The 27,679-nt window shown below is 44.5% G+C and overlaps 1 protein-coding gene across 2 annotated transcripts in view; it reads left to right on the plus strand.

Annotated features, from left to right (window-relative positions):
• Positions 1 to 27,679, plus strand: part of DHX34 (DExH-box helicase 34) — a 418,314-nt gene that overhangs the window by 359,935 nt on the left and 30,700 nt on the right. Inside the window, exons 16-18 of one of the 2 annotated variants that reach the window (XM_086938486.1) lie at positions 3,647 to 3,788; positions 5,811 to 5,942; positions 15,531 to 15,639. In XM_086938486.1, coding sequence (XP_086794612.1) covers positions 3,647 to 3,788; positions 5,811 to 5,941 — 273 coding nt within the window. In that variant the 3' untranslated portion in view covers position 5,942; positions 15,531 to 15,639. Of the gene's footprint in view, positions 1 to 3,646; positions 3,789 to 5,810; positions 5,943 to 15,530; positions 15,640 to 27,679 lie in introns of those variants that run through there. The other variant, XM_086938485.1, reaches the window with a different exon arrangement.

The following is a 27,679-nucleotide window of genomic DNA, read 5'->3' on the forward strand; positions in this document are numbered from 1 at the left end:
GACAGCGGCGAAGACCGCAAGCACCGCCACTGGGCACGAGTCGCAGGATATGCTGATGTGCACGCTCACGGCATGCCTACAACGTGCATATCGCGTTCTTTCGCTTTCCCTCCCCCGCGGAGACAGTTTGTTTGCTGACTCGCTGTTTTGCAAAACTACAGGCTGCAGTGAATCAATTACGGCTGTCTCAGCAGACCAGCGTGCCCTCTCGTCCTGCTGTCCACCCTGACAACAGGTCCAGTGATACTGACGAGGGTCAGGCCACAGGCACCTCCCGCACAGCAAAGCGACATTCAGCGCCTCAGTGTCCAGACTAACGTAGTAGCTCCCAGCGCTTCGGGTCATACTCACCGTTCCACTAGTCTCCCAGGCCTGCAGCACTGCATGTGCCATGTTCCAGCACCGTGCTGCTACAGGGGCTCGCCGCAACACTACCACTAATGTCTCACCGCTTGCTCCCTTGCTCGGGGTGCGCTGGGCCCCAGCTGGATGCTGGCCGCCGCAGGGGTCCTTAGCAGCTCACGGGTCTCGCAGTGTTCCTGCTGTATGCTTTTCTTCCCAGCGGGGGCTCGAATCTCTCATCTTGCGCCCACCTCCTTGCTTACTTCTGTCTGGCTCTCTCCGCTTCACAAGGCCTTACAGGCTGCAGACCTACACAGCTCAGCACCGCATGCACATCCTACTGCCTCAAGCGGAGTTCTTCTCCAATCCTGAGCTGGGGAGACTTCCAAAGCACTCCGCAACATCTCTCCAGTGCCCTGATACAGATGCTGGGCTGATTTCTGTAAAGTAGACAGCAGGTGCCATGATTATAAGCGCATTATTAAACCTGACTGGCAGAGCTGCATTACAGTGTGGCCATCTTGCTGTGGGCCCTCTAGCCCCTCAATAGTGTGTTACTTTATGTTAAAAAAAAAAACAGTAGAATTTCACTGAAACACAAAGGTAAGAGGGACGTCATACTTAGGTTCACATTTTACCCATTCAAAATCATAGAAATTTGGCAGTTATAGTTATATAGTTATATTTATCTGAAGAAACTCTAACTTGTGCCGTTAAGTAACTCTAGGCCACGAGTTATAGTTTCTTAACCTAAGTATAGCTAATATATATGTCTACCCCCCCATAACATTTTACAAAACAAAAATTAAAGCTAAAAGGCTTGGCAGTTAATTAACGTTGTATCTATTGACTTTGCCTTTGCTTGTTTTAGCTGCAGCTGTTGCCAGAATCTTTCTGACATGGAGGGTAGCGTGAAGATAGAGCCCGTATGTTGTCATCTGTTGACTCTTGGGAAAGCTGTTTTGCTTGAATCTCTGACTGCCCTGGCTCATTTTGTCAGGTGATTCAGATTAAATGATTGCTCTGTGCAGCTACAGTTTTTCTGGGCCCCTGTCTTTGATCTGAGCGTGTGCAGCGCGGGCTGTTTATCTCCAGAGATAGCAGCCCACAGTCCAAGGAGATAAGGCGGGCGGCATCGAAAATGTGCGCAACTTTTATTCAGATTAATTACGTTTACAGGTAACGGCTCATAATATTTTCTATAGACGCGTCGGGTGCTTTCACATGTATAAGTGTCATTCAAACAAAATAAAAAGTGTGAAAAGTTTTCTGTTTCGACATGGGAAGTGTAGTGTGGTGCGGATGACGTGGGATTGCCGTTCTTGGCTGCAACAAGTGTACTTCTCTCCACCGACCAACATATGTTGCACAATTTTGATTGTTGCACAGATCCGTGGGGTGACCTTAGTATATTTTTTTGAAGTGTTACGGAAAGAAATGTTAATGCTTCATTTCCCACTACATTTCTTCCAATAATCCTCCCACAAAGCCCCCATTTATCATGGTGAATATGCTTCTACAGCTTATGCCAAACCGCATTCTGTCACAACCCTATCAGTTAGAAATCCGTGGGTGAGCCCTGCCGTCAGGGTGGCCCTGGGCGCTGTCAGGAGGCGTCACAGGGTCAGCCCATGGTGTCTGAGGGCAGTAGAGGACCTGAGAGCATCCTGAGGGGTTCTCAGGGGCCCTTCGCGCCCTCACTCTATCGCCCTCATTCCATCTATCTATCTCCCTCACTTTATCGATCTATCGCCCTCACTCTATCGATCTATCGCCCTCACTCTATCTATTTATCGCCCTCACTCTATCTATTTATCGCCCTCACTCTATCTATTGCCCTCACTCTATCTGTCTATCGCCCTCACTCTATCTATCACCCTCACTCTATCTATCGCCCTCGCCCTATCGCCCTCACTCTATCTATCTATCGCCCTCACTCTATCTATCTATCGCCCTCACTCTTATCTATCTCTCGCCCTCACTCTATCTATCTATCGCCCTCACTCTATCTATCGCCCTCACTCTATCTATCGCCCTCACACTATCTATCTATCTCCCTCACACTATCGATCTATCGCCCTCCCTCTATCTATCGCCCTCCCTCTATCTATCGCCCTCCCTCTATCGCCCTCCCTCTATCTATCTATCGCCCTTCCTCTATCTGTCTATTGCCCTCACTCTATCTATCTATCGCACTCACTCTGTCTATCGCATCACCACAGCATCACTCAGCACCACCACAGCATCACTCAGGGGCACCACAACATCACTATGCGCTACCACAGCATCACTGAACGCCACAACATCACTCGTCGCCACCACATCACTCAGCGCCACCACAGCATCAATCTGTGCCACCATTCAACAACTGGTTCAAATATGTTCTACCAATGTTTCAAGCTTTATTACAAATGTCACAAAAAGATGTTAATATTTCACTTCTGCTCTTGGATTTTTGTCACAATAAAATACACTGAACATAATCTTCACAAAAGTTGTTTACAAAAGTTTACGCTATTGCCATTATAAATTACAATAACTTTTATTTAAGTATTAATTATTTAAAAAAATTAAAGCCATTGTTATTTGTAATATCAATACATCTAAGTCATGTAAATACAACACATATTGCATTACAAATGCTATAGGTGTCATATTTGCGAAAGTTAAAACTATTGACATTGTAAATGACAAAGCTATTATTTTCGCTATTTTCAAAACCAACACTTAAATAAAACATTTGCCATTTACAATACCTATCGCTCAAACTTTCCTAATGCGAGACCTATTGCATTGCAAATGCTTGTTTGCTCATCTTATTGATATTTATATGTATTTTGTGTTATCTCCCTATACTGTCAATCTGCACAGATATTGCCTTGGCAGTCCCTCAAAAGAAGAATTATTTTTTTTGTAACTATGTTTTCATTACTCGTCCCCACAAGGTTTCACAGCTTAATCCTAAAATCTCATCTCACGACATAGTGGGTGGCCTTGAATATATACGCAGCCCCCGGGGAAAAGGAATGAAAAATAACCCCGTTTCTGCATTATTACTATTGCACATTGTTTTTCGTCTGTATTTCTGAGAAAAATATCTGTAAAAACTGGGAGGCCTACTTATGACTCAACATCTTCCAGCAATTTTATAAGTTTGTAGGTATTAATTATTTTATCTTGGTATTTTGTCAACTAGGTGTAATCCAGCTTCACAATAGGTGGATGTCAATTAGCTGTCAGGTCATTGTTTTGTCAGGAGCATGCTGAAAAAACGTAATATGTCTTTTGTTTCTCTTCTACGCAGAGCGAGACAGATTTATATAGTGAATGTTTGCGCACATTCTGGACCTGCCCTAGGTGCGACCTTTACCTCCCTTTCACGCCCATGGAGCGGATAAGCCACGAGAACAGCTGCAAGCAGTCGCAGGAAGCCGAGCAGGAAGCGCGTAAGAAGAGTTTAAGTACCTCGGGGGCGCGCTGGCGTAATTCGAGAAGAGCTCCTTCGTGTGCGATAAATTGCCTGTTGTAAATGTGCTTTTCCCAGCGATATCTAATATTAAATCCTAAAGCAGAGTTTGCACAGTTAGGTTTCCTTTCTTTAACTCTTTCTAACCCCTTCATTCTCCTCTCTTGCTCTTCAATATGTGTATGCTCGCCTGTGTGTGTGTGTGTGTGTTGTACCTATGGCCACACACGCCTGCGAACACATGCTCTAAGAGAAATAGCTTACCTGTGGTTATGTGGTGAATGGTGTGCAGAGGAAAACGTGACGTTCTTTTTACTATTACGCATCGACCGGCTGGAGGTATTTGCTAGGCCTGGGCAGTAAATTCCGTTCCGCTCGCGGAATTAGGGTAATTTCGCATTCCGCTGAGAACGTAGAATTGCCAAAAATTCCACTGCTTCTCAGAATTTTTTGCTTGTTCGGGCTTTCAAAATGCGTGTTGGCTAGATATTTCCCCCCCCCCCCCCGAGCACGCAAACAGTATTCGCAAACAGAAAAAAAAAAGCATTGTGGATGGGCGGAACAAGCAATTCCACGTGTTTGTGGAACTTTTGCGTCCTCGCAGAGTTTTTTACCGTTTCGCAGAGCTTTGCGTAGTGAGACTGCGCAAATTCCTCCCACCCCTAGTATTTGCACTAAGTCTGGTAGAGACCTGAGACCCTTTTTAGAGGTTGGTGAACAGGGTACTCCTTCCAAAACGTGGCAAATGTCCCGTCTGCTGTATTACAAGTGAATTATAGTCAGTGAAAGTCTAAATTCTTCAGACAGAACATCCACTGTGTTTTGACAGTGTACCTTGAATGACAAACTCTATGCTTTTAGCTTTTATTGTTTGTTCCAAATGTGGCAGATTAGTAAGTCCGTTCAAAATAGTTATTAAATAAAGTCACTTTATAAAGTGTACTTACAAAATCCCCTTGTCAATTTTTACTCTCCGCTACAACAGAACTTCTGGCCAGATTTACACCAAACGTGGAAGCAAGACAGAGCTTGTGTTTTGGAATAAATCTCTTAAGTAATTTTTCAGATCATAGCAATTAAAAAAAAATTGAAGCAGATAATTTTTAGTACGTCTGCATCACCAGGTTCATTAGCCATATTGTAAGCTTAGGTTTGCAAATAAAATGCTTAATTGATTTGCAGACCAAACCGGGCTTACAAATTCACAGTTTTATGACTGAAGGCCACACCTGGTCCCAGTGCCCATGAACTGGGAAGTGTAGGAAGGTACTGGGTGTAGATGTGTAGGACAGTGACCTGCCCGCTGTTCGCTGGGCACAGTTGATGACCATACCCTTTGAGCACTGGGTCTTGAGGATTAGGTTTAGTGATGTGTCAGACGGCAACACTGACCAGGGCATGTGGAAGAGTGACTGCAGGGCATACTTTTAAGGCGAAACCATGTGCTCAGCAGGTCATAGGAGCGGAGTCTAGGTGCTAATGGGGGAATGTGTCAAAGTGAGAGGTGTAGTCCTTACTCACAATTTGTAATCCCGAACCATGTGGATACTCGAGAATGTTGGGGCATTGAATGTTTATATGCAGGACAGAAAACAATTGTTAGTAGACGATCGATCACAAAGTTATTGGTGAAGGAATGATCTTACACTTTTTAATAGCAGAGGAGGCTCTGCTGTGTAAAATCCTAACCAAACTTAAATCTTTTATACTTATTTACTTTGGTGTGATATCTGTAGTTATATTTTGGGCACTTTTGATGTTCTATGAATGCCACAGAGAGTTGTAATAGGTTTTATCCTTTCTGATTCTTGCAGTCTCTTTACTAGGTATTGTGTAACGTTTATTACAGCTGGATAGCCCTATTTTATATATGTTCCAGGTTCCTCAGGACACAAGAGAGAATATTCTGAGGCTGTATGGAGAGTAGCAATGTAGTATAGCTACTGAAGCGGTTACGTAACCTTTTTCAGTCTGATTGCATCATGTTCTCTTATTCTTCTAGTGACATCCGAAGAGCCATCTGGGAGCTCCTCCAAAACGTCACTTCAGAGACATTACCACTGTGAAGCATGCAACAAAGATTTCTTGTTTACCTCTACGGAAATCCTGAAACACCGGAAGCAACATGTGTGACGTAGGTCGATCGTTTTGGTTTGAGTTTGTATCTGAATAATGTGTCTGATTTGATGCCTGACAAAGCCTTGCCTGCAGTATCTGTTAATAAGCAGGTCCTGGCCAGAAAGGCACAAAAGCTGAAGGTTTTATGGCCTGCCAGTGCAATGTACTTAGGTGAAATTTCAAATGTAGTAATAATAAGAAGGAAGCAAATATTTCAATTCTGCTAAACATCTGTCGTCGGACATTTCCACATCAACACATTCTACCCACTGTATGAATTGCAGTCTTGTCAATGCATTCAAAATTCTGGTTCCTTGGATGGCTCCCTCTCAAGAACAGGAGGTGGTGTAGATGATGGGTAGGTATTGCCTAGGTAAGACAAAGGAGCTCCAAGCTCTGCCATGAAGTGGCTGGATTTGTGAATTAGCAGTGTGACTTATGCAGAATGCATGAGATTTGCGCCTGCGGTGGACGGTTTTGCATTTAATGGCGCTTTTGATGTTCTCTAGTCCCTGGTGTACATAACGCATCCCGTGCTCCTGGGGCAATAACTTCCTTCGTAGCCAGATGTACACATTTGGGAACTCATGAGTTTATTACTGCAAGCAAGGACTAGTTTGATTGGCTTTGGTGAATCTGTGTAAGGCTTACCAGTGGAGTAAGAAAGTAAGCAAGCCAATGCCAGGAAAGCTGTTAGGGAAATGGGACTGAATACACTATCTCTGACGGACAAATACATTCACAGCAACCTAAGCTAGGTCACTGGTTGCCCCTGAAAATACATCAAAGTCAGAAGAGCTGTAGACCTCTACGTTACACACAGTGTACCTGCTGTGCCCAAGCAGCGAGATGGGGCAACAAAACAGGCTGGTGTTTTGGGACTTTTCTGGGTATGTGGGCTCAAGCTTTGTAGTGCGAGGCCGCAGATGTTTGGGCCCATTTGCGATTGCGTAGCGGCAGGCAGGGGGAATCTCCTCAAAGTTCTCGAAAATAATCAAGTAGAAAAGACATTCCAATGAGGTCCAAAGAAACCGGGAAATATTTGTTTTTTGGTGTGCTCAGTGATAAAGGTTCAGAGCCTGGGGCTGCTGAGGTATATGCCGAGCCCAGTGGATCCCTTAGGGGCTGATGTCACCGTATCCAATTCGAAAAGAAAACAGACAGTGTCCCACACAACAACTAGACTCCCTTTATAGTCCAATCAGTTTAGAGCAAATTCTTGCGAGTTCTATGATTGAACCCTTACTTATTTAGAAACCTAGAATAAGGGGAGGTGAACTATGCTTGTGCTGACAGGGTTAAAGTAATTTATGCAATTTAAAAAAGCTTTTACAACGAGTCAGAAACTGTTTTCCAGAGTTTGTTTAAAACAAAGAATACATATATTTTATTTCATTTCATACAGTTGTATAGACCATTAACATCTTATTGGCACATTAAAATCATGAGTTACACAGAAAAACAATGATCATTGAATAATATGCAAAATTGTTAAAACATTTTTTACACAAAATCATTAAAAAATGTTTGAGAGAACAAATGTCGACGCTGTGTTTCGGTTTTTTGGGGATACAAGCACCTTCTTCAGGACAGATTCTCAAATGTTTAAACTCTGGATTTCCTCAGAGTTATAAATGCTTTGGGATCCTAATGTGGATATACGAATGCAAATCGTAAATCGAATCGATTACGGGACCGAACGGGTAACATTGTACCAGGAGGAGCAGGGAGGCCGACTACTTATAAACGATTGGTGGTAATTTCGCTAAAAAGACGAGAGGTCAACCCCCAAGATTTTAATGCCAATAGACGAAGTGGAAAAGGTCTACGGCTGCAGCGATTTTCGTGCTATCACTTTTAATTGAATTACAGTTGAAGAACCAAATCTAAATCGGTGGCTCTCCTGTACAGTGGTAACATTTGAAAATTCTTTATTTAAGTGCATATGAACACGTACCCATAATAATTGAACCTTGGGACGCCCCTTGCATTTGTATATCCACATTAGGATCCAGAAGCATGTATAACTCTGAGGAAATCCAGAGTTTAAACATTTGAGAATCTGTCCTGAAGAAGGTGCTTGTATACCCAAAAAACCGAAACACCGCGTCAACATTTGTTCTCTCGAACATTTTTTAATGATTTTGTATAAAAAATGTTTTAACAATTTTGTGTATTATTCAATGATCATTGTTTTTCTGTGTAACTCATGATTTTAATGTACCAATAAGATGTTAATGGTCTATACAACTGTACGAAATGAAATAAAATATATGTATTCTTTGTTTTAAACAAACTCTGGAAAACAGTTTCTGACTCATTGTAAAAAGCTTTTTTAAAGTGCATAAATCACTTTAACCCTGTCAGCACAAGCATAGTTCACCTCCCCTCATTCTAGGTTTCTAAATAAGTAAGGGTTCAATCATAGAACTCGCAAGAATTTGCTCTAAACTGATTGGACTATATAGGGAGTCTAGTTGTTGTGTCGGACACTGTCTGTTTTCTTTTTGCATTTCCCCTGGTCCCAGACCAATATAGCAAGGGGGCCTACTTTCTTTTTTCCGTCTTACCGTATACAATTCTGCTGTAAATCAGTTCCATCTACTCTGCCACCAACAAGAACATATATGCAGATGTGTAGAGATTTGACCGCATACAACTAGCCATAGTGATCTGACCAACATTACATGTAAAACAGAAAAGAGACTTCATGAGTTGGGAGATGACATTGGGAAGATGGACAGATTTCCAAGGAGAGAAAATTAACCTTACAATATCACAGAAAAGGACAAACACCTTGGGGGGGGGTAATGTTACATTGTAATAAAATATACATACTCAGCTTACATACAGGCGCTGGGACAGGGAAGTGGATTTCTTAGAAAAACCTATCCCAGAGTGACTATAGCATATTATCACCAACTGAGCACGGAAGACCCTTGTCCCCTCTTCACAAGTCGCGCATTCACCCGTACCATAATATTGCATTGCTGTAAAACTGTAACAGCAAAGAGACAGTCCTTCAGATGAGCAGAACTTTGGAGACCTTAAGTTTGAAAACGCCACAATATATTTCTTCACATGCTTTAGCCGAACTGGTCCAGCTTGTGAGGCGATCCTTTGATGAAGCCAGAGGAAGTTTCTGTTGAGGGTTCAGTTAATTTAAGAGACAGATTCCTTGCCCCTCACATGTAGGACCGAGTCAGCGGATAGTTACAAATGACCACTAGGCTAATAAGCTGCATAACTGTTGAACAGCTAAGATACGTTTTGCACCACTAGATTCCGATTTTGACTCTCCTTTCAAAAAACTGCTAACTTGAACTTCTTCTGACTTCATTTTGGGAATGGAGGCAAGGCACCCTTTTTAGAGTCCTTCTCCTCCTGGCTCTTAACCATCTGATCTGTCCCATAAGTACTCCTTGTGTTCAGTAGGCTCACTACGCCCAGCTCTTTCAAGACTTTCAGGGTCATTTAGGCACTGTCCGACTGGGCCAGCATATCGATGGAGGATACATCCTCTACCCTAGTGGACAACTATCTGTCAGATTTGGAGATCCCACCAGGCAGGCAGGGATCTTGATGTCTTCAATGGAGCTGGTGTGGGGCAGTGTCTCTGCTGAAGGCCCTGAACGTTGTTGAGCAGGCGCAATGTTTAATGTGCCCACTGTACAAATAACTTTTTGTTTTGAAGAAACAAAACCCCAGCACAGGAGCTTGTTTCTAACATTGGCACTTATGTGGAGGGATTGTTCTCCCAGCGTGTAATTTTTTTTAAGCACACTTTTATTAGCATTTTCTATATACCATTACTCTATCACAATAGTCATAATAGTTACAGATAAGTAGTTTGATTCAGAGTATGTTGTTTGAACGAGCACCATAAAACATTATCAACGTACATATTAGTAAGTGCTGTGCCCTGTTTCAAAGATTATTTGTCATTGGAGTCTTCAGAGCGAAGAAATTGGCTCACTGTTACCTAAGTATATAATCAAATAAAACATAAGAGGGTAAAAAAGGAACGTACTAACCAACCCCCTAGAAACTCACCACGTAACTGACAGTCCTTCGTCTGCCCAGGGAGGAGGCTGTTTCCGGCAGTAGAGTCCAATGAATATCACTATAGTAGGAATGCCGTGGGCAAAAGGGATGTATATATGCAAATAGGGCACATGATAGACTGGGATTATACTATAAATTTACCATTATGGGCCCAGGTTTTACCATGAACATACTCACCACACTTTAGTTGACAGGATGAGTCCTCTTTGGCATCTTCTCTCAGAGCGTGTCATGGTCATTGATTCATGTCCTTGCTTGGGGTGCCATACCCCACATGGAGGTCTGCTACAGGAAAATCTAGTGAGAATTGCCCTGCTTAAGCTAAGAAGGGCAGTTCAGTCATCACCATGACTTGATGGCCCAGTGACAGATGGTCTTTCACGTCAGCGATTCACACTGATGGTGCCGGCTGAGGCTACACTGGTGTAAACCTGTTGTTTCCCCCTTCTAGATGAGGCAGCGGTTCTGCAGGTTTGGCAGTTTATAGTGGCTCCCACTCTCCTAAACTCTCAATGACGTACTCATTCTCAGATATAAGGATGTCCAGTAGCTGCACTTCAGGAATGTAGATCTGGATCCTTATACAATGACATTGCGCCCTATTAGGATGTATGCGCTGCCTCCAGGGTAGCCGCGCACTGCCCCGGGGGCCGCGCATTCATGTGAAAACACGGAGCAGCTGCTCTGTTTCACCACAGTGCAGTTGGCCCACGCCTGCCATTTTACAGGGGAATAGAGATCCCCTTGCAAATGGTTCAGTCAATGACTGCACCCGTCTGCAAGAGGATGTCTGGGGGGGGGTCCATGGGACCCCTTTACACCCTGCAGAGGGCTACTCTGAGGAGGTGCACTGACAGTGCGCCACCATTTAAATGGCACACTGTCGGTGCGCCTTTTGAGGGCACCTTTGACTCTGGGCCTGCGTCTGAAATATGGCATGGACGCAGCGTCAAAGGAATTCCCTTATTTGCATTGGGCAGCCCCTATGCAAATGAGGGAACACCCTCTGAGGGTAGCGCTGGTGCTTTAAGTGCGCCTGCGCTATCGGTTGAGTGAAGAGACGCACAAGCGTCTGCGCCCCTTCTATAATAACAAAGTGCCCCGGGGGGGGGGGGGGGCAAAGCGGGCACAAATGCCCATTGCGCCCCCCGGGGCACTTATTGTAATACGGCCACTGAAGTCCTCCTTCTGGCTTCCACTGGAACATAGCGAGTGTAACCCAAGGCCAGTCTACGGTAGCAATGAATGACTAGCAGTGGCCCTTGAATTTGCTTTTACTTGTTTTGATCAGTGACTGGTTAAACGAAAAGTCCTTACCAATAATTTAACACTTGAATATAGCAGTTTTACTGTACTCTGTAGGTTTGGTTTAATTTTTGAAACATTTAAAAATTCTTCCAATTTATAATTTGCTGAAGCTTAAGTAAAATTGCAGCTGTACTGTTTCTCATACTGTTGAGTTTTCAGTGCTCATGTTACCCTCAATGTGCTCAGTAACCCTGGTGCTAAATGTCTTTGAGCAAGCAGTACCTTTTCTGTGATGGTGTGCTTCTCCCCAGCAACAATTTTTAAGAATATAGACCACGTGCTCTTTGTAATTATATTATTTAACATAAGCATTGAGATACCAATGCAAATGTGGGAGAAAAACATGTCAAATGATCTGAAAATAAGTGTGAGTTTTTTTCCAGCTGTTATTCTATAAGTAACTGAACTAATTAGCCACTCCATACCTATCTGATAGTCAGCAACACCAGTTACACCTGTTGGTTTCCCAAAGGCATGAAGGTGATGCTTATCAGCAATGTATTTTTGTTCATGCAAATGTGATGGTGGAGAGGGGAGTGCTTTGATGAACCGCATTCACTTGCACTGATAGCCTTGGTGTCTGTATGCTTTTTAATTCCACAAATAATCTTTACAGACTCTATTACTTTGGGGCACACATGCGTGTACTACTGGTAGAATACCCAAAGCACACCCGTACCCCTAACACCTTGCGGTGCTAACTCAAAAGCCCTTTAGATGGCACTGAGTTGAGTTTCAGCGCCCAGTGAAATGTAGCATTAAAGCACCTGGTCCCTCATTTAAAATAAGTTGCGAATTGTGTGGAGTGTAAATAGTGGCTGGTAATCAGTTTACCAGATATTTTTTTTTGCTCCAAACTATTAACACTATAATTGTGATATTACCAGTGTTGTAACAGTAACAAAATTATTATGAAATGTGTATATTTGTTAAAGCGTGTTACCAATACATTACTCAGGGAAATAAACAAGTACTATGCATTTTCATGAGTTAGTTTGGCCTGCAATAATGTATAACATTGAGAGAGGGGCAGGAAAGGAACAGAGGACAGATGGCTATTTAGGTCAGCGATGTTTTCCAGATTTAGACCTTCTTCAGGATCTAAATGTTCACTTCAAAGGAGTTTCACTTTTTTATGTAAGTCTTCTGGCTGAATGAGAAAATATGTTGACCTAGGCTTGTCTCAGTACCCTCTTGGTGGGTCATGAAAACATCCTATACTGAGTCTGTGCACTTAGAATGTAGCATGGTCCCTAAAGCTGTGTAAATGAAAATCGAACACTCCAAAGTTAATACATTTCATTGAAACATTGAACACCATGTTTTGACATTTGATGCACATTTGGGGCATGAAGAGTCTTTCAAAGCATTGTAATTCATATTCACATGGAAGAACACATCTATTGTTTCCAGGGAGTCATCCCCAATCTCTTGAAAGGACCCGGGTAGTTTTAGGCATTGCTTACAAAGTGACCTTAAAACGAAACAGCACTCCTCAACCTGCTTATTAAATATAATGAAAACAACGTTTTGAAGGTAAAAGTGTTCAAAATGGTGTTACTTTAGGGAAACAACTGCATTACATTGCTCTTGAGTTCTTTAACTTCGATTTTTTCTTATAAGTTATGTTATCCCATTATGCCTATCAGTGCACAGAATGGATTAGCGTTCGCTTGCTGTCGATTTGCAGTCAAGAGAATGTCTTGCAATGTGTTAAATTTGTTTGAAGTTCATAGTGGCAGCGCAGACAAGACAGCGAAGATAGCAGAAGATCGAAAGATGATGCATCGCGAACACTTTACTACATTGACCAGAGTCCTTAGGGGCGACACCGCCGGTGTGTGAGTAGTGTGCGACCCCACCCCCATTTGTTTACAGTTTATAGTCGGCTGATGTCAGGTGTTTGGACGGAAATGTTCATCGCATAATAATAAACGTGCACTCCTATCCTAAGTGTCCCAACTTCAGTGATGTTGAGATGCCTGATTTCATGCATGTACCATAACATAGGCCTGTCTCATGGATTGTGGTCATTTTTAACCAGGAGTGGGGCCCAAAGTGGCACCCAAAGATTGGTGAAAGGCTACTGCCTTTGCCACAAGTTAAGCAGCACGAGCACGGTGGTGGCAGTATACTGTGTAGTGATCAGTATAAATGAACATGTCTATTTTACATTTTCACGGGAGTGAGGTCTACAGGCGTACTCATTTAACGTTCCGCTGCTGTGTGTTTAGCTCACCCTTGACTACATGAGTTTGGTGTGAGCGCTACACAGTGCGTGTGTGTTACACATGTGCTTGGTGTATGTGTGCATGTGATTAGTACAGTACAGGAATGGTGCCATGCTGTGCTTGTACGTCATGGGCATGTGTATGTGCATGAATGTATGTGTGCCTGTGAATGTTATAATACATGAAGGCTATAGTGCTGTGCAGTGCATGTATATTATATGATTGTACTGGTTGTATGTGTGCATGGGAATTGTACAATACAGGGAAGATTCTGTCCTCAATTGTGGGAGACCCAGGGTTAACTGGGGGAGCACTAGGAGGTAGAGCAATCCCCCCAGACTGGTTTGAGGATTGCTGCATTCCTGTAACTGGGTGGGGCACACCAGAGGAAGCGAAAGCCAGGCTCCAGAGTACACTTCAAAGTCTGCTCTTTGATTCAGAAAGAGGTCACTGGGAAGAGTCCTGGGCACCCCTCAGAAAGGATTTGTAGCTGATAAGAGAATCATATGTAGTAGGGCTGGGGTCTGGGGGTAACCTTCTGATCGAAACACATTTCACTGTGGCTGGCATTCAGATGTGAACGTCTAGTTACTTCCATGGCCTGTGATGTGATTTGGAGTTGCTCCTGCTGTGACAGACGTCTTTCTGGAAGAAGAGTCAGGCCGAAGAGAGGTCACTTCAAAAGCAGAAGACTCCCAACATAAACCTCAAAGAGTCAGACTCTGTATCACATTTGGTGTTTGGAAATGGACTATAAGAAGTGGAGCTCAAGGCCCTCAAAATTGTCAACCCTCAATCGGGCATTTACGCTGTGCGAGGAGGAGAAGCTCTGTAAAACTTCTGCCTGTGACCAGGAATGGAGGCCAAGGCCTTCTAGTCTCCCAGCTGGTTGAGGGGACATCAACCAGGCACTTAAAGTCCTCTTGCTCCTGAAACATTAGTGCCTGATTGCTTGCTAAGACCAGTGTGAAATGTGAGGAAGAAGAGAATACTGGAGGGAGCACAGTCCAGTGGGGATCCTGTCCATTGGATCCCCGTAGCGAGGTGTGAGGAGGCGGCTGCTGAAACGTTTGGGTCACTGCCTGTGTGCAAGGAAAAGTCGTCAACCCCCCAATGCCAGAGGAGGGCTACTGTGAACTTTTTTTCACCGATAGTGTCATCGCCCACGTGCAGGTTGCAAATCGGTGACTCTGTATGCTAGGTGGGGCCGCAGTGAAGAGTGCTGCTGTGCGGATCGGGCCGTAGCCCACGTACAGAGTGAGATGGGGACCCCGAATGCCCAGGGGTTAGGAGTCACGGTGACAAGGCAAGGAGCGCAGCCTGGTTGAGACTGTCGTCATGAGGAGGAGGCTGCCTTATTACCCCAGTGGGCCCAAGCTCGGACTAAGGACCAGCACTAGCAGCATCACAACTCCTCCCCTGATCTGTGGGGAGTATCCCAAGAAACTTAACAGCATTGAGGATCTCTGCTGCCGCTGCACCGCATGTGAGGAACTCCAGGACACCCCACTGCTGCCACTCCAGGGTTGTATGTGAGGTACTTACCGGAGACAGCCACTGCAGTATCAGCGCTCATGAAGGGGGCACGCTCGGAGACTTCAGTCGCTCAGATCCTGCTTATACAGGTAAGATTGATTTAAGGACCAGATGACCTGGGTCAACTAGCGTCTCATATAGCCCTTCGGCACAGAACACTCAACTTTAATAAAGAGTTGAAGTGGGACTCCTGCATCAAGGACTACTAATGGGGCTTAACCTGAATATTGTCTATAGGAAATGGGGAATAACCACTACCGCTAGGGAGAAAGGAGTGGGAATCAGGGACCTGCCTATAAAACATTAGAGGCCTGACCTCAGGGTGCTGTGTGTATTGTTTGTGAATGAAGTATTTTACTGTGTTCTTATAGAACTAATGCTTTTTCATTAAAAAAAGGACAATCATTTATTGCTGCTGCTGAAGTATTTTGAGTTGTGAGCCTGTGCTCACTCCCTGTGTCTAGATCCCCATCGAGAAGCCTTGGACTGTTCGACCAACTCTACCTCTGAGAGTCAAGTGCAGGTGGAATATTTACGGTCCAGTTGTTCCTGCTTGCCCCTGGCCCTCTGAGGAGCGGTCTGACACCAGGTAAAGTGGGATAAAAGTTAATGGATAAAGTCAACAGGAGCACATGCTTATTTCAGTGGACTACCCATAAGAACGTGCCACAGATATACCACATAACTGAGAAGAATAAAACCCCATTCCACTACTATTCTAGTGTGTGTGAACCATGAAATCCTAATGGAAATAATAGGCTGTCAGGCTAGAAAGCTGAAGCGCAAGGGACATCTTAGCGTAGTGCCTACTTATTTGAGGGGCTTCTTGTGTGAAGTGCAAATTTGCTTTCAGTCCTCCGCACTGAGCATAAGCAACCAACTTCTATCTACATCGTGCCCAACACTTACTCTTACAGTACTCGTCTGGGAATTATTTCATCCAATAATTTAGGTAATCCAGTCCAATGTTTTAATTGGGGTGGAGAGGAAATCCATGTACACAGGATAGCGACCTCCAAACAGTTATAGTAAACCAGACAGAAAATGTCTTCGCTCCAATTCAAATGCACATCTCATTTCCTTGTCCCCCCTCAAATAGATTAGTGAGCATTGGAGGAAGAACAGTATTATACAATAGGAAGGCAAGGTTGCACGACAATCAGTAGCACGACTGTTGTACCACAACCAATATACCAGGGTAATTTTATAAAGTCATTTTAGCATGTTGTAGTAATCTGGCTCTTTTTAAGTGGTTTACAAAAAAGAGGTATATCGTGTAGAGTTCAGGTATTCCCTTACAAGTGGACATGGCTTACACTGGCAATCCCAAGGTGCTCTTTTATGATGTAGTGGAGTCGAGCAGCCTTAGGCTCATCAGAGAGGAGTGTTAGACATCCGCTGGGCACACACACATAATAAATGGTCCACACAACTCAATAAGGAGATCCTCACCAATTTTTACAAATAGCACTTATTTTTATATAACGTAAGGCACCAAGATCATCAAAATCAGATAAGTACTTTTTAGGTCAAGCCTAAGGCATTGCTTTAGCGATGCTTGTTGGCGAGATTATAGTAAGGCTTTCAAAAGTGTACCCAAACTGCGGATCAGGTACAGTGCATGTGAGCAGAACCACGCGCATTGTGAACAGCTGCCATTTGCCACCAGACACTTCGTGCGCGCGCCCCGCGCTCCGCCTCTGCTGCCACGTCAGCTCACCAGGCTGCACACCCGGCCCCCCTCGCTCGCAATGTCCCTCCCACCCTTCCTTTGATCTCGCCACGAGTTCTCTCAGGCTAATGGCCCTCCCCAGCACAGAGCGCGCATCACTTGTTCTTTCTGCTGTCTCCTTGCTGGCTCATGGCGCTGCTCCCAGTTAATCTAATCTCCCCATACCATTCCCACACAACATCTCCCGCCCCTTGCAGTTTATTTGTAGTGTCATTGTTTGAATTGTTGTTTTCCGCCCGTCGCAGACCTCCATCGACACTTCCTCCCCGACTGCATTTTAATTGATGCCACACCTCTTGGCTTCTTCTGTCACTGATCCTGGAGGACAAACTCACGGGCATTGTACCACACGCATCAGGTTGCGATTTCCCCCTCTCTGGAAGCCCGTGTCTACTATCCGGCACTAGGAGGGGAGGGCTGCCTCCACCCAATGCTTTTGTTTGTAAGCTCAGCATGGGGCGCGTGTCACATGCGCACAGGAGCTTTTGCACCCACCCAGGGCGTGCACAAGGCACTTCCTGTCTCGTTACCTGAAGGGCATGCCACCGGGAGGTGGACCACACACACACACACAGACACCCAAGCTAAGCTGCAATCACTTCCAGGCTTGCGCAGCCATGTAGAAACTCTTTCCAGGAATCAGTTATCAAAAGAGCCTAACACTCGCTTCGAGTACACCCTCAGCAAGACTCGCGTATTGCCTCATAACCAATGCCCCCCTTATGTTTTAGAACCCCGTGATACCGGACGCTAGTTAGCTGGCTGTTTTTGCACCGCTTCGTGCCCAACGTAGAAAACATGCCCCACTCCCTCAATTAATGGAATGCATTAAGGGTCTGGCGTGAGTTATAAACCATGTCTCTCCCATTTTCGGTAAAAATGTGTTGCAGGCAGCCCGTTTTTTCTTTCCTGTTTTGGGGTTTCCGTCTTTATTTTTGCCCGCCCAGGCACCAACAATACATTTTTTTCTTGTCAGAGCAAGATCATTGGCTACAGCGGCCTCCTCAGCTGCCAATATTTTACTGGGATATTTTCCGTCCATGGAGCCGTTTCGGTTTCGTATGCTGGGTTTGTTTTGTTGCTTATGTTCTTTACTTAGTGATCCTATTTGTATTTCAACATCCTGTGAAATGTTACATGTGTTTAGAAATATATACCCTCTCGTGCATATTCAATATTGTGAAGAATGTCGTATACCCACTGTTGAAATTGCGCAATCTGATTTCATCAAACGAGAAGCCAGGGGGTTTGGGCGGTGTGTAATGTGTGCTGGTGTCAGTCTGGTGAGATGTGTCTGACTGTGTTTACTGGAAGCACTCAGTGCTACTACAATTTGCAGTCCTCTCATGCGTGCTCCGTGGGGGCGCAGGGTCAGTGGCCTCTTGCCCAGACCACGGCTGGAGCTCCGGACCTCGCCATTTGTTCTGGAAAATCCCTCGTCATTGTGTACAGTGCTCGTTTTCCTGTTTCAGGATAACTACAGAGGCGCCATGTTGTGCTTTTTTTACTAAAATCTTTAATTTAGATGAAGCTTCATTGCCTCCTCCCCTCTCCCCTCTCCCACTCCATTCCTTCTTACTCTTCTCTCTCTCCATTCCTTATGTCACCCCCTCCATTCCTTCTCATTCCTTCTTTGCCCTCTCTGCTGTCCCCTCTTCCATTCCGTGCCTGCTAACCTTCACACCTCTGCTTCTACACTCCCACGCCTTCATTCTTTGGGTCTCCGCATGTGCGCTTTAAGGCTGTTACAATGTGTCTCAAAATAACTATGCAATGCACAAGGAGTTAATATTCTGAAACTCATTCATATGCCCCAAAAATCAAATCCCCTGTGAGTGGACTGTTCACCCCTTACATAAATTCACCCCCCCCCCCATCCTAACATCTGGTATGCTAATAAGGCCTGCCCCTCGGTGGCATGGCTCAGGCTGTCCAGTCTGGCAGAGCCTCCATTCAATGCCAACTGCTCAGGCCAGCTGCCCCCAGTGCACATCTACTGGGCACATCTGCAAATAAAACAGAAACCATTTCCAGACACACTCTCTCCTGGGAGCAGTCACTGGGTTTTAATAAAATGTAAAAGTAATTCCAGCATGTGCGTTAACGACATGCACCGTAGTACATAATGCCACCAGATTGTTTTTAAAGATTTAGCTCCTGAGATATTGGGCGTTCACAGATTCATGTTCCACTGTATCTAGGTGTAAAAGGAGGGCGTGCAGGCTCCTGTGATTTTGGGTGTTCACAGATTCATGTTACCAATTTATCTAGTTTAGTTTTTAATGATTGCATTTTTTAAATGCGCCATACACTTTGTTTATTCTGTACAAATGGCAGTGGGCTGTGTTTGATCTGTTGGCTGGCAGGCCCGAGAAATGTGCTGAGTTGCTGTAAATAGATCATCTTTATTTTTGTATTTGCTGTAGCATAAATATTCAAAGCAGAGCACCCCTCGTACAAATGTGGAGGCTTACAGCCTCATAAAGGCATGACAATAGTAGCGGACCAATGACACTGCCTCTCCCTTTCTTTGGCACTCCAGCCCTGTCCCCTTATGCCCCCTCTTCACTTATCCATGTCATCCTGGATTGTGTGGAAAAGTACGTCATGACGTGCAGACAGGAACTTTCAACAAAAACAAACAGGGAGAGTAGGGTCAAAGGGAAAAAGTTTTAAGACCTACTACTGGTTCACTTCCAGTGTTGCCAGCAATTTGCTTGGCCTATAGACCTCCTAGGTTCTTGCTTGTTATTCAGGAACTTTCAACAACCATGTGTTTCTATCTTTTCCCTCTTGCAAATATTTCTATCACTCATATACACCATACCTTCACCTTGTGATTTGCACCATGTCAAACGTGATCTTTTACTAGCACACACTTCACTCTAGTACACCACACACCTCGCTCTCCTTCATATGCAATCATGCGCAGTTACAGAAGCGGAGGAAAGGTTACACTGCTTCTGCCTGTGATGTATAAGTGTGTCAACTTGTTAACCTCTTGCGTTCTCATTTTGGTGGTCTTTCATGGTGCCAATTTGTGTATTTCACTATGTGTTCACATTCTGCATGCTTTTCTTTGTTCAGTGTTTTTTATATTTCCAGTGGGCAGATACCAAAGAGTGTCTATCTATCTATCTATCTATCTATCTATCTATCTATCTATCTATCTATCTATCTATCTATCTATCTATCTATCTATCTATCTATCTATCTATCACCCTAACTCTTATCTATCTGTCGCCCTCACTCTATCAATCTATCTATCGCCCTCACTCTATCAATCTATCTATCGCCCTCACTCTATCAATCTATCTATCGCCCTCACTCTATCAATCTATCTATCGCCCTCACTCTATCTATCGCCCTCACTCTATCTATTTTTCTATCTATCTATCTATCTATCTATCTATCTATCTATCTATCTATCTATCTATCTATCTATCTATCGTTCTATCTATCTATCTATCTATCGTTCTATCGTTCTATCTATCTATCGTTCTATCTATCTATCTATCTATCTATCTATCTATCTATCTATCTATCTATCTATCTATCTATCTATCTATCTATCTATCTATCGCCCTCACTCTGTCTATCTATCGCCCTCACTCTATCTATCGCCCTCACTCTATCGCCCTCACTCTATCTATCTATCTATCTATCTATCTATCTATCTATCTATCTATCTATCTATCTATCTATCTATCTATCTATCTATCTATCTATCTATCGCCCTCACTCTATCGCCCTCACTCTATCTATCTATCTATCTATCTATCTATCTATCTATCTATCTATCTATCTATCTATCTATCTATCTATCGCCCTCACTCTGACTATCTATCGCCCTCACTCTGTCTATCTATTGCCCTCACTCTGTCTATCTATTGCCCTCACTCTGTCTATCTATTGCCCTCACTCTATCTATCGCCCTCACTCTATCGCCCTCACTCTATCGCCCTCACTCTATCGCCCTCACTCTATCTATCTATCTATCTATCTATCTATCTATCTATCTATCTATCTATCTATCTATCGCCCTCACTCTGTCTATCTATCGCCCTCACTCTGTCTATCTATCGCCCTCACTCTGTCTATCTATCGCCCTCACTCTGTCTATCTATCGCCCTCACTCTGTCTATCTATCACCCTCACTCTGTCTATCTATCGTCCTCACTCTGTCTATCTATCGTCCTCACTCTGTCTATCTATCTCCCTCACTCTGTCTATCTATCGCCCTCACTCTATCTACCTATCACCCTCACTCTATCTATCGCCCTCACTCTATCTATCACCCTCACTCTATCTATCTATCGCCCTCACTCTATCAATCTATCGATTGCCCTTACACTATCTATCGCCCTCACTCTATCTATCGCCCTCACTCTTTCAATCTATCTATCGCCCTAACTCAATCTATCGCCCCTAACTCTATCGCCCTCACTCTATCAATCTATCTATCCCCCTCACTCCATCTATCCGTCTATCTATCTATCGCCCTCACTCTATCTATCCGTCTATCTATCTATCTCCCTCACTCCATCTATCCGTCTATCTATCTATCGCCCTCACTCTATCTATCCGTCTATCTATCGCCCTCACTCTATCAATCTATCCATCGCCCTTACTCTATCTATCGCCCTCACTCTATCTATCGCCCTCACTCCATCCATCTATCTATCTATCGCCCTCACTCTATCTATCCGTCTATCTATCTATCACCCTCACACTATCTATCACCCTCACTCTATTTATCTATCTATCGCCCTCACTCTATCAATCTATCAATCGCCCTTACTCTATCTATCCCCCTCACTCTATCACCCTCACTCTATATATCTATCTATCTCCCTCACTCTATCTATCGCCTTCACCCTATCTCTCGCCCTCACCCTATCTATCTCTCGCCCTCCCTCTATCTATCTCTCGCCCTCACTCTATCTATCTCTCGCCCTCACTCTATCTATTGCCCTCACTCTATCTATCGCCCTCCCTCTGTCTATCGCCCTCCCTCTATCTATCTGTCGCCCTCCCTCTATCTGTTGCCCTCACTCTATCAATCTGACTCCCTCACTCTATCTCTTGCCCTCACTCTATCTATCGCCCTCACTCTATCTATCTATCTATCTATCTATCTATCTATCTATCTATCTATCTATCTATCTATCTATCTCTATCTATCTATCTATCTCCCTCACTCTATCTATCTCTCGCCCTCACTCTATTTATCGCCCTCACTCTATCGCCCTCACTCTATCTATCTCTCGCCCTCACTCTTATCTATCTCTCGCCCTCACTCTATCTATCTATCGCCCTCACTCTATCTATCGCCCTCACTCTATCTATCGCCCTCACTCTATCTATCGCCCTCACTCTGTCTATCGCCCTCACTCTATCTCTCGCCCTCACTCTTATCTATCTCTCACCCTCACTCTATCTAGCTCTCGCCCTCACTCTATCTATCTATTGCCCTCACTCTATCTATCTCTCGCCCTCACTCTTATCTATCTCTCGCCCTCACTCTATCTATCTCTCACCCTCCCTCTATCTATCTGTCGCCCTCACTCTATTGCCCTCACTCTATCTATCGCCCTCACTCTATCTGTCGCCCTCACTCTATCTATCTGTCTGTCTGTTTGTCTATCTATCTATCTCACTCTATCAGCCTCACTTTATCTATCGCTCGCCCTCACTCTATCTATTGCCCTCACTCTATCTATCTATTCCCCTACTCTATCTATCACCCTCACTCTATCTATTGCCCTCACTCTATCTATCCCCCTCACTCTTTCGCCCTCATTCTATCTATCTATCGCCCTCCCTCTATCTATCTATCGCCCTCACTCTATCTATCTATCACACTCACTCTTTCGCATCACCACAGCATCACTCAGCATCACTCAGGGGCACCACAACATCACTATACGCTACCACAGCATCACTGAAAGCCACAGCATCATTCATCGCCACCACAACATCACTCAGCGCCCCCACAGCATCAATCTGTGCAACCATTCAACAACAACTGGTCCAAATATGTTCTCTCAATGTTTCAAGCTTTATTACAAATTTCACAGAAAGATGTTAATATTTCACTTCTGTTCTTGGATTTTGGTCACAATAAAATACACTGAACATAATCTTCACAAAATTATTTACCAAAGTTTAAGCTATTGCCATTATTAATTACAATAACTTTTATTTAAGTATTAATTATTAAAAAAAATAAAAGCCATTGTTATTTGTAATTACAATACATCTAAGTCACGTAAATACAACACATATTGCATTACAAATGCTATAGGTGTCACATTTGCGAAAGGTATAACTTTTAGCATTGTAAATGACAAAGCTATTAATTTCGCTATTTTCAAAACTAACACATAAATAAAAAATGTGTCATTTACAATACCAATAGCTCAAACGTTCCTAATGCGAGACCTATTGCATTGCAAATGCTCGTTAAAATAGCAGGTTTGAGGAAAGCATGTTTTTGATACTTGATCCCAGGTGGGGTTTGTCTCAGGAGGGCCAGGGGACCACACTGGCGCTGTTGGCCCACTACAGCTCTGGCTAGGAGGCACAGGTGCAGTGGTGCTTTGTAGCATCTGGTTATTGTGGTTCCATAGTCTCACAGTCTTCTTTGCAGTGCCTGCAGGATGCAGGGAAGTAGCTCTGCTGCTCCATGGAAGCTTCTGACTCTTTGAAGAAGTGTTGGGAGTCCTCCCAGTCTTTGGGGAATCAGCAGCTTGCAGGACGTGACAACTTTGGCACAATTGTCGAGAATAGGTGAACAGTACAGTGCCAACTCAGTTCCATCTTCCGCAGTTCTTGCTTCCACAACTCTTCTGCCCTTCTTCTTCTTTTGGTCGGCAGGATCTGATTTCCTAGTGGCAGGGCTCCCCTAAACACAGAATTTAAGGGCGCTACGGGAGTATAGGGTAGTAGCCAATGGGATACTTTGCCGTGGGGTCACTACTTTCCCTATGCAACCACTTCCATGGGGAAGTGGGCATAATACCAGAGTTCCTACTTACCCCTGGGGTCACTACTTTCCCTATGCAATCACTTCCCTGTGGAAGTGGGAATAATACCGGAGTTCCTACGTTTGTCATCACCAAGATGGTCACTTCTGAAAAGTCTGATCCAATTCAGGTAGCCCAGTTCAGGGGCGGTGCTCACCTGAGGGTGGACACGCCTGTCTTGCCTTGCTAATTTTCCCACCTGTCCAGGTGCCAAAGAGCTCAAGACAAAGGCAGTATGTTTATTTTCCTGTGAGAGAAGCCCGATTCGCATACCAAAGGCGCTGGGCCTCTTTGACGCTCCCTGGCTCCGCAGCTCATCCTTTGGGCAGAGATGCAAAGCACTCTCTGCCCGAGCAGGGTTGGCTTATGGCACCCAGAGAGCAAAGGCCATCGCCCTTGGGGGTCTGCAATTTGTCTCTGGTGGCAGGCTGGTGAAAATCAGTCATTCAGCACACCAGTGACTGGTAGGGGTTCAAGGGTCATCTCTAAGGTGCCCTCTAGGTGAAAGTATTAGTAAATCCGACACTGGCGTCATGTGGGTTTATTGCACTGTTGGCTGGCACGGCACACAGGCTGTGTGCCATGTTGTGTTTTCACTTTTGTCTGCAACAAGACACCCAGCCTGCAGTGGCAGTTTGCATGGACTTGATGAGGGGTCCCTTAGGGTGACACAATTCATACCTTTAGTACCCCAGGCTCTAGGTACCAGGGGTACCATTTACTAGGGATTTACATAGGGTACAAAATGTATTGCCAGTTGGGAAAAACAATTGCACAATTTTGTGAAAGAGATCTGGCAATGGAGACCTGGTTAGCAGGAACCCAGACTTCCAATCAGAATCAAATCAAATACCAGGCAGAAAGTGGGGGGTGACCAGGTCAAAAAAGGCACTTCCTGCACGTGTTATCTACCGCTTTAAAGTAATGGCCTTATTCGCCACACTTTATCCCAGTATTTCTGAAATTTTAGAACCACAACCGACCTTTTAGAATGACAAACTTTCGCAACCCACCTAGTTTTAATGAACATGAGCGGGAAATTCTTCAATATAACTTTTGGCAGTGCATTGTCGTTTACAGACAGCACATTTTTCATTGATATGGCCACTACATTTGCACACAGACCTAGAGTTTCACTGACAACCATATTGCACACAAATGATAATGTGTGAAAATCTGGTATAATTTGTGCCGCGCCAACTCAAGTGTTTCTATCACACTTCAGAATCACATTAAAATGTGCATCATTTTTGCTTTACTAACTGTGTATAGTTAATTTACAGGCATTTATATTTTGATTTTTTTTCACAAAAAAATACATCCTACAGCCTTACCTTTCACATTCTGTGTACTCCATCAATATTTTCGCATAATTCACTTCACTTTTTTTCTCTGACTGCAAAGTGAGAGGATTTTGTAAACACAAGTCCTCATGTTAAAAAGTAGGCAGCAAATTTTTAATAAGACAGAGCCTCATATTTGCCATCTGTCTTTGAAGCTCAGCAAATGTGACAAGATAAATACAAAATTTACTGTATTGTTTAGACTTTCATGACCCACCAAAAATCAGCTTGGTGACCCACAGTTTGGGAAACACTGCTTTTTCCCATTTAAGAACTCTGGTTGAACATATATCACAATGGGATCATATCCCTCCAGCTAACGTGTCAAGAGTGACTTGTTACCCCAGTCAGGGTTTATTAAGTGCATCTTTTGCCTTCTCTGCAAAGGTGATCACTTACTCTTTTTTATCTTGTTATTCCAGGTGGGGGAAATTGTTTCCAGACTTCCACATGAATGGGATTGTTTTTACTTGCAGGTTCCCTTAGTCATTCATTGGATGCAGAGATAATCCTGCTTAGTTTGGATGTGATGAGGGCTGTCGGATTCTACCTGAGTGTGCAATTTTATTTGTTCAAGTATTCTGTTTTATGCATACCCAGCCCAAGACAGAATGCCTTCTTTGGGCCGTCAAATGCATTCTGTGACATCTTGCAATTCTCTCTCAAGTTGAGAATGCTTCTGCAGTTAAAACCAGTGTGACATTGGTAGTCTCCCAATGGCATGTTTCCCTGAACGTTATTCGTATGTGAGCCCATAGTTGTTCTTTAAACATTATGTTTAGAACGTGATCTGAAAACAAATGCTCAGTTGCAAAGCTGAAGAAAACCTTAGTCTCAAAACTAGAAGTTTTCACTATCTGACCATATATGCATGGTTTCCTATTCTTGTGACTTATCTATCATTCGCGAGAAAAGAGTGCTATGTCAATAAATAATGGAGATTCACTGAAGTAATGTAATATGGAAGTCAAATAAAATACAATCTAGTTTTAATGTAGTGAAGCACTGCCTGGCAAGCAGCAAACAATATGAAAAAAGTTACTCATCTGTATCAGCAGCTCTCTAACGTTGTATAGCGGGTTGTGGAGGAAAGGGCAAGAGGCGGGTTTTAGTAACAGCAGATTTTATTTGGCTGTACAGAAAGTCAGTACAAGTCTTTCTCCTAGGGAACCTTCGCGGGCATCTACTCCTTATCGTCCTCCTCCTGGGGTACGGGCCGTCTTCTTCCCTTGTACGGCGTCGGGGACTCCGGTGGGAATGAGGCGCTTCCAGCTCCGTGGTGACTCCAGGACAGCCGGCAGGAAGGAAAGAAAGGACAGGTATCAGGCTAATGTCCCGAGGACAAAGTACTTCCAGGGAAAGGGAGTGCGGAAACACCACCAGTGTTACTTGTACAAGTTACGGTCACGGTGAGGGGAAGGAGGTGTAAGGGGAGGGGTAACGGGATACTCGGGTTAGGGGACGGTTCTACCCCTCCTCTCCACCCAGCCCTCGATGCGGCTCTGTACCTCTGTGAGCCACACACCTCCTGTCGTGCGGCTGGGCGGCTTGTGATGCCGATGGCCTCCTGGCTCCCGCGCCGCCAACGGGTCTCTCCTCTTCTCTGCCCGGGATGTTTCAACTACTCTTCCGGTCTTCTCTGCTTCTCTCCCTTCGTCTCCTCACTCAACTCCGTTCCAATCTCCTCTCCAGCTCCTCCTATGCCTCCAGTGAACAAGCACACCTGCGCGCTGTCTGCTGCCGTACTTGACGTCGGTGTAGGCTCCTCCCCTTTGTCTGGCAGGTGCCAGTTAAAGGGACCGCCGTCCTCATAGTCCTCGTCCCGGGAACAGTCTGGCTCCGGCGTATACACCCAATCAGTTGTCTGTGGAGACAAGAGGGGGGGGGGGGGGGTCATATGATGAATCCCCACAAGGGGTGATGATCTCGTGGGCCGCGGGGGTGACGGCCTCTCCTCGCTACACACCATCCCTCCAGGACACTTCAGTTCGGGAAGGGGATTCCGTGACAGGTAGTCGGCTCCCGTGTTATCAATGCCCTTTTTGTGACAGACTTTGAAGGCAAAGGGCTGGAGAGCCAGGAACCATCTCATTACTCTTGCGTTGTTGAACTTAGTTCTGGCCATTCACATAAGTGGAGCGTGATCCGTAAAAAGGGTAAATGGTTGACCCTTTAAATAATAGGCCAACTTCTCCACCGCCCACTTTATGGCCAAGCATTCCTTCTCTACTGTTGGGTATTTGATCTCTCGAGGAAAGAGATTCCTGCTTATATATAGTATAGGGTGATCTAACCCGTCCTCCCCCTCCTGAGACAGTACCGCTCCTATCCCATACTCGGACGCGTCCGTGTGTAGGGCAAAGGGGCGTGAGAAATCCGGGGAAGCTAAGACGGGGGTAGATGTATTACGCGTTTGAGGGAGTGGAAAGCTTCCTGCATTTCAATGGTGGGTTTGGTCAACACTGCTTGTATTACCTGCTGTTGTAGGGTGTCTGTGAGGGGTGCTGCCT

This window comes from Lissotriton vulgaris, chromosome 9, assembly GCF_964263255.1.
Source record: "Lissotriton vulgaris chromosome 9, aLisVul1.2, whole genome shotgun sequence".
Lineage (NCBI taxonomy): Eukaryota > Metazoa > Chordata > Amphibia > Caudata > Salamandridae > Lissotriton > Lissotriton vulgaris.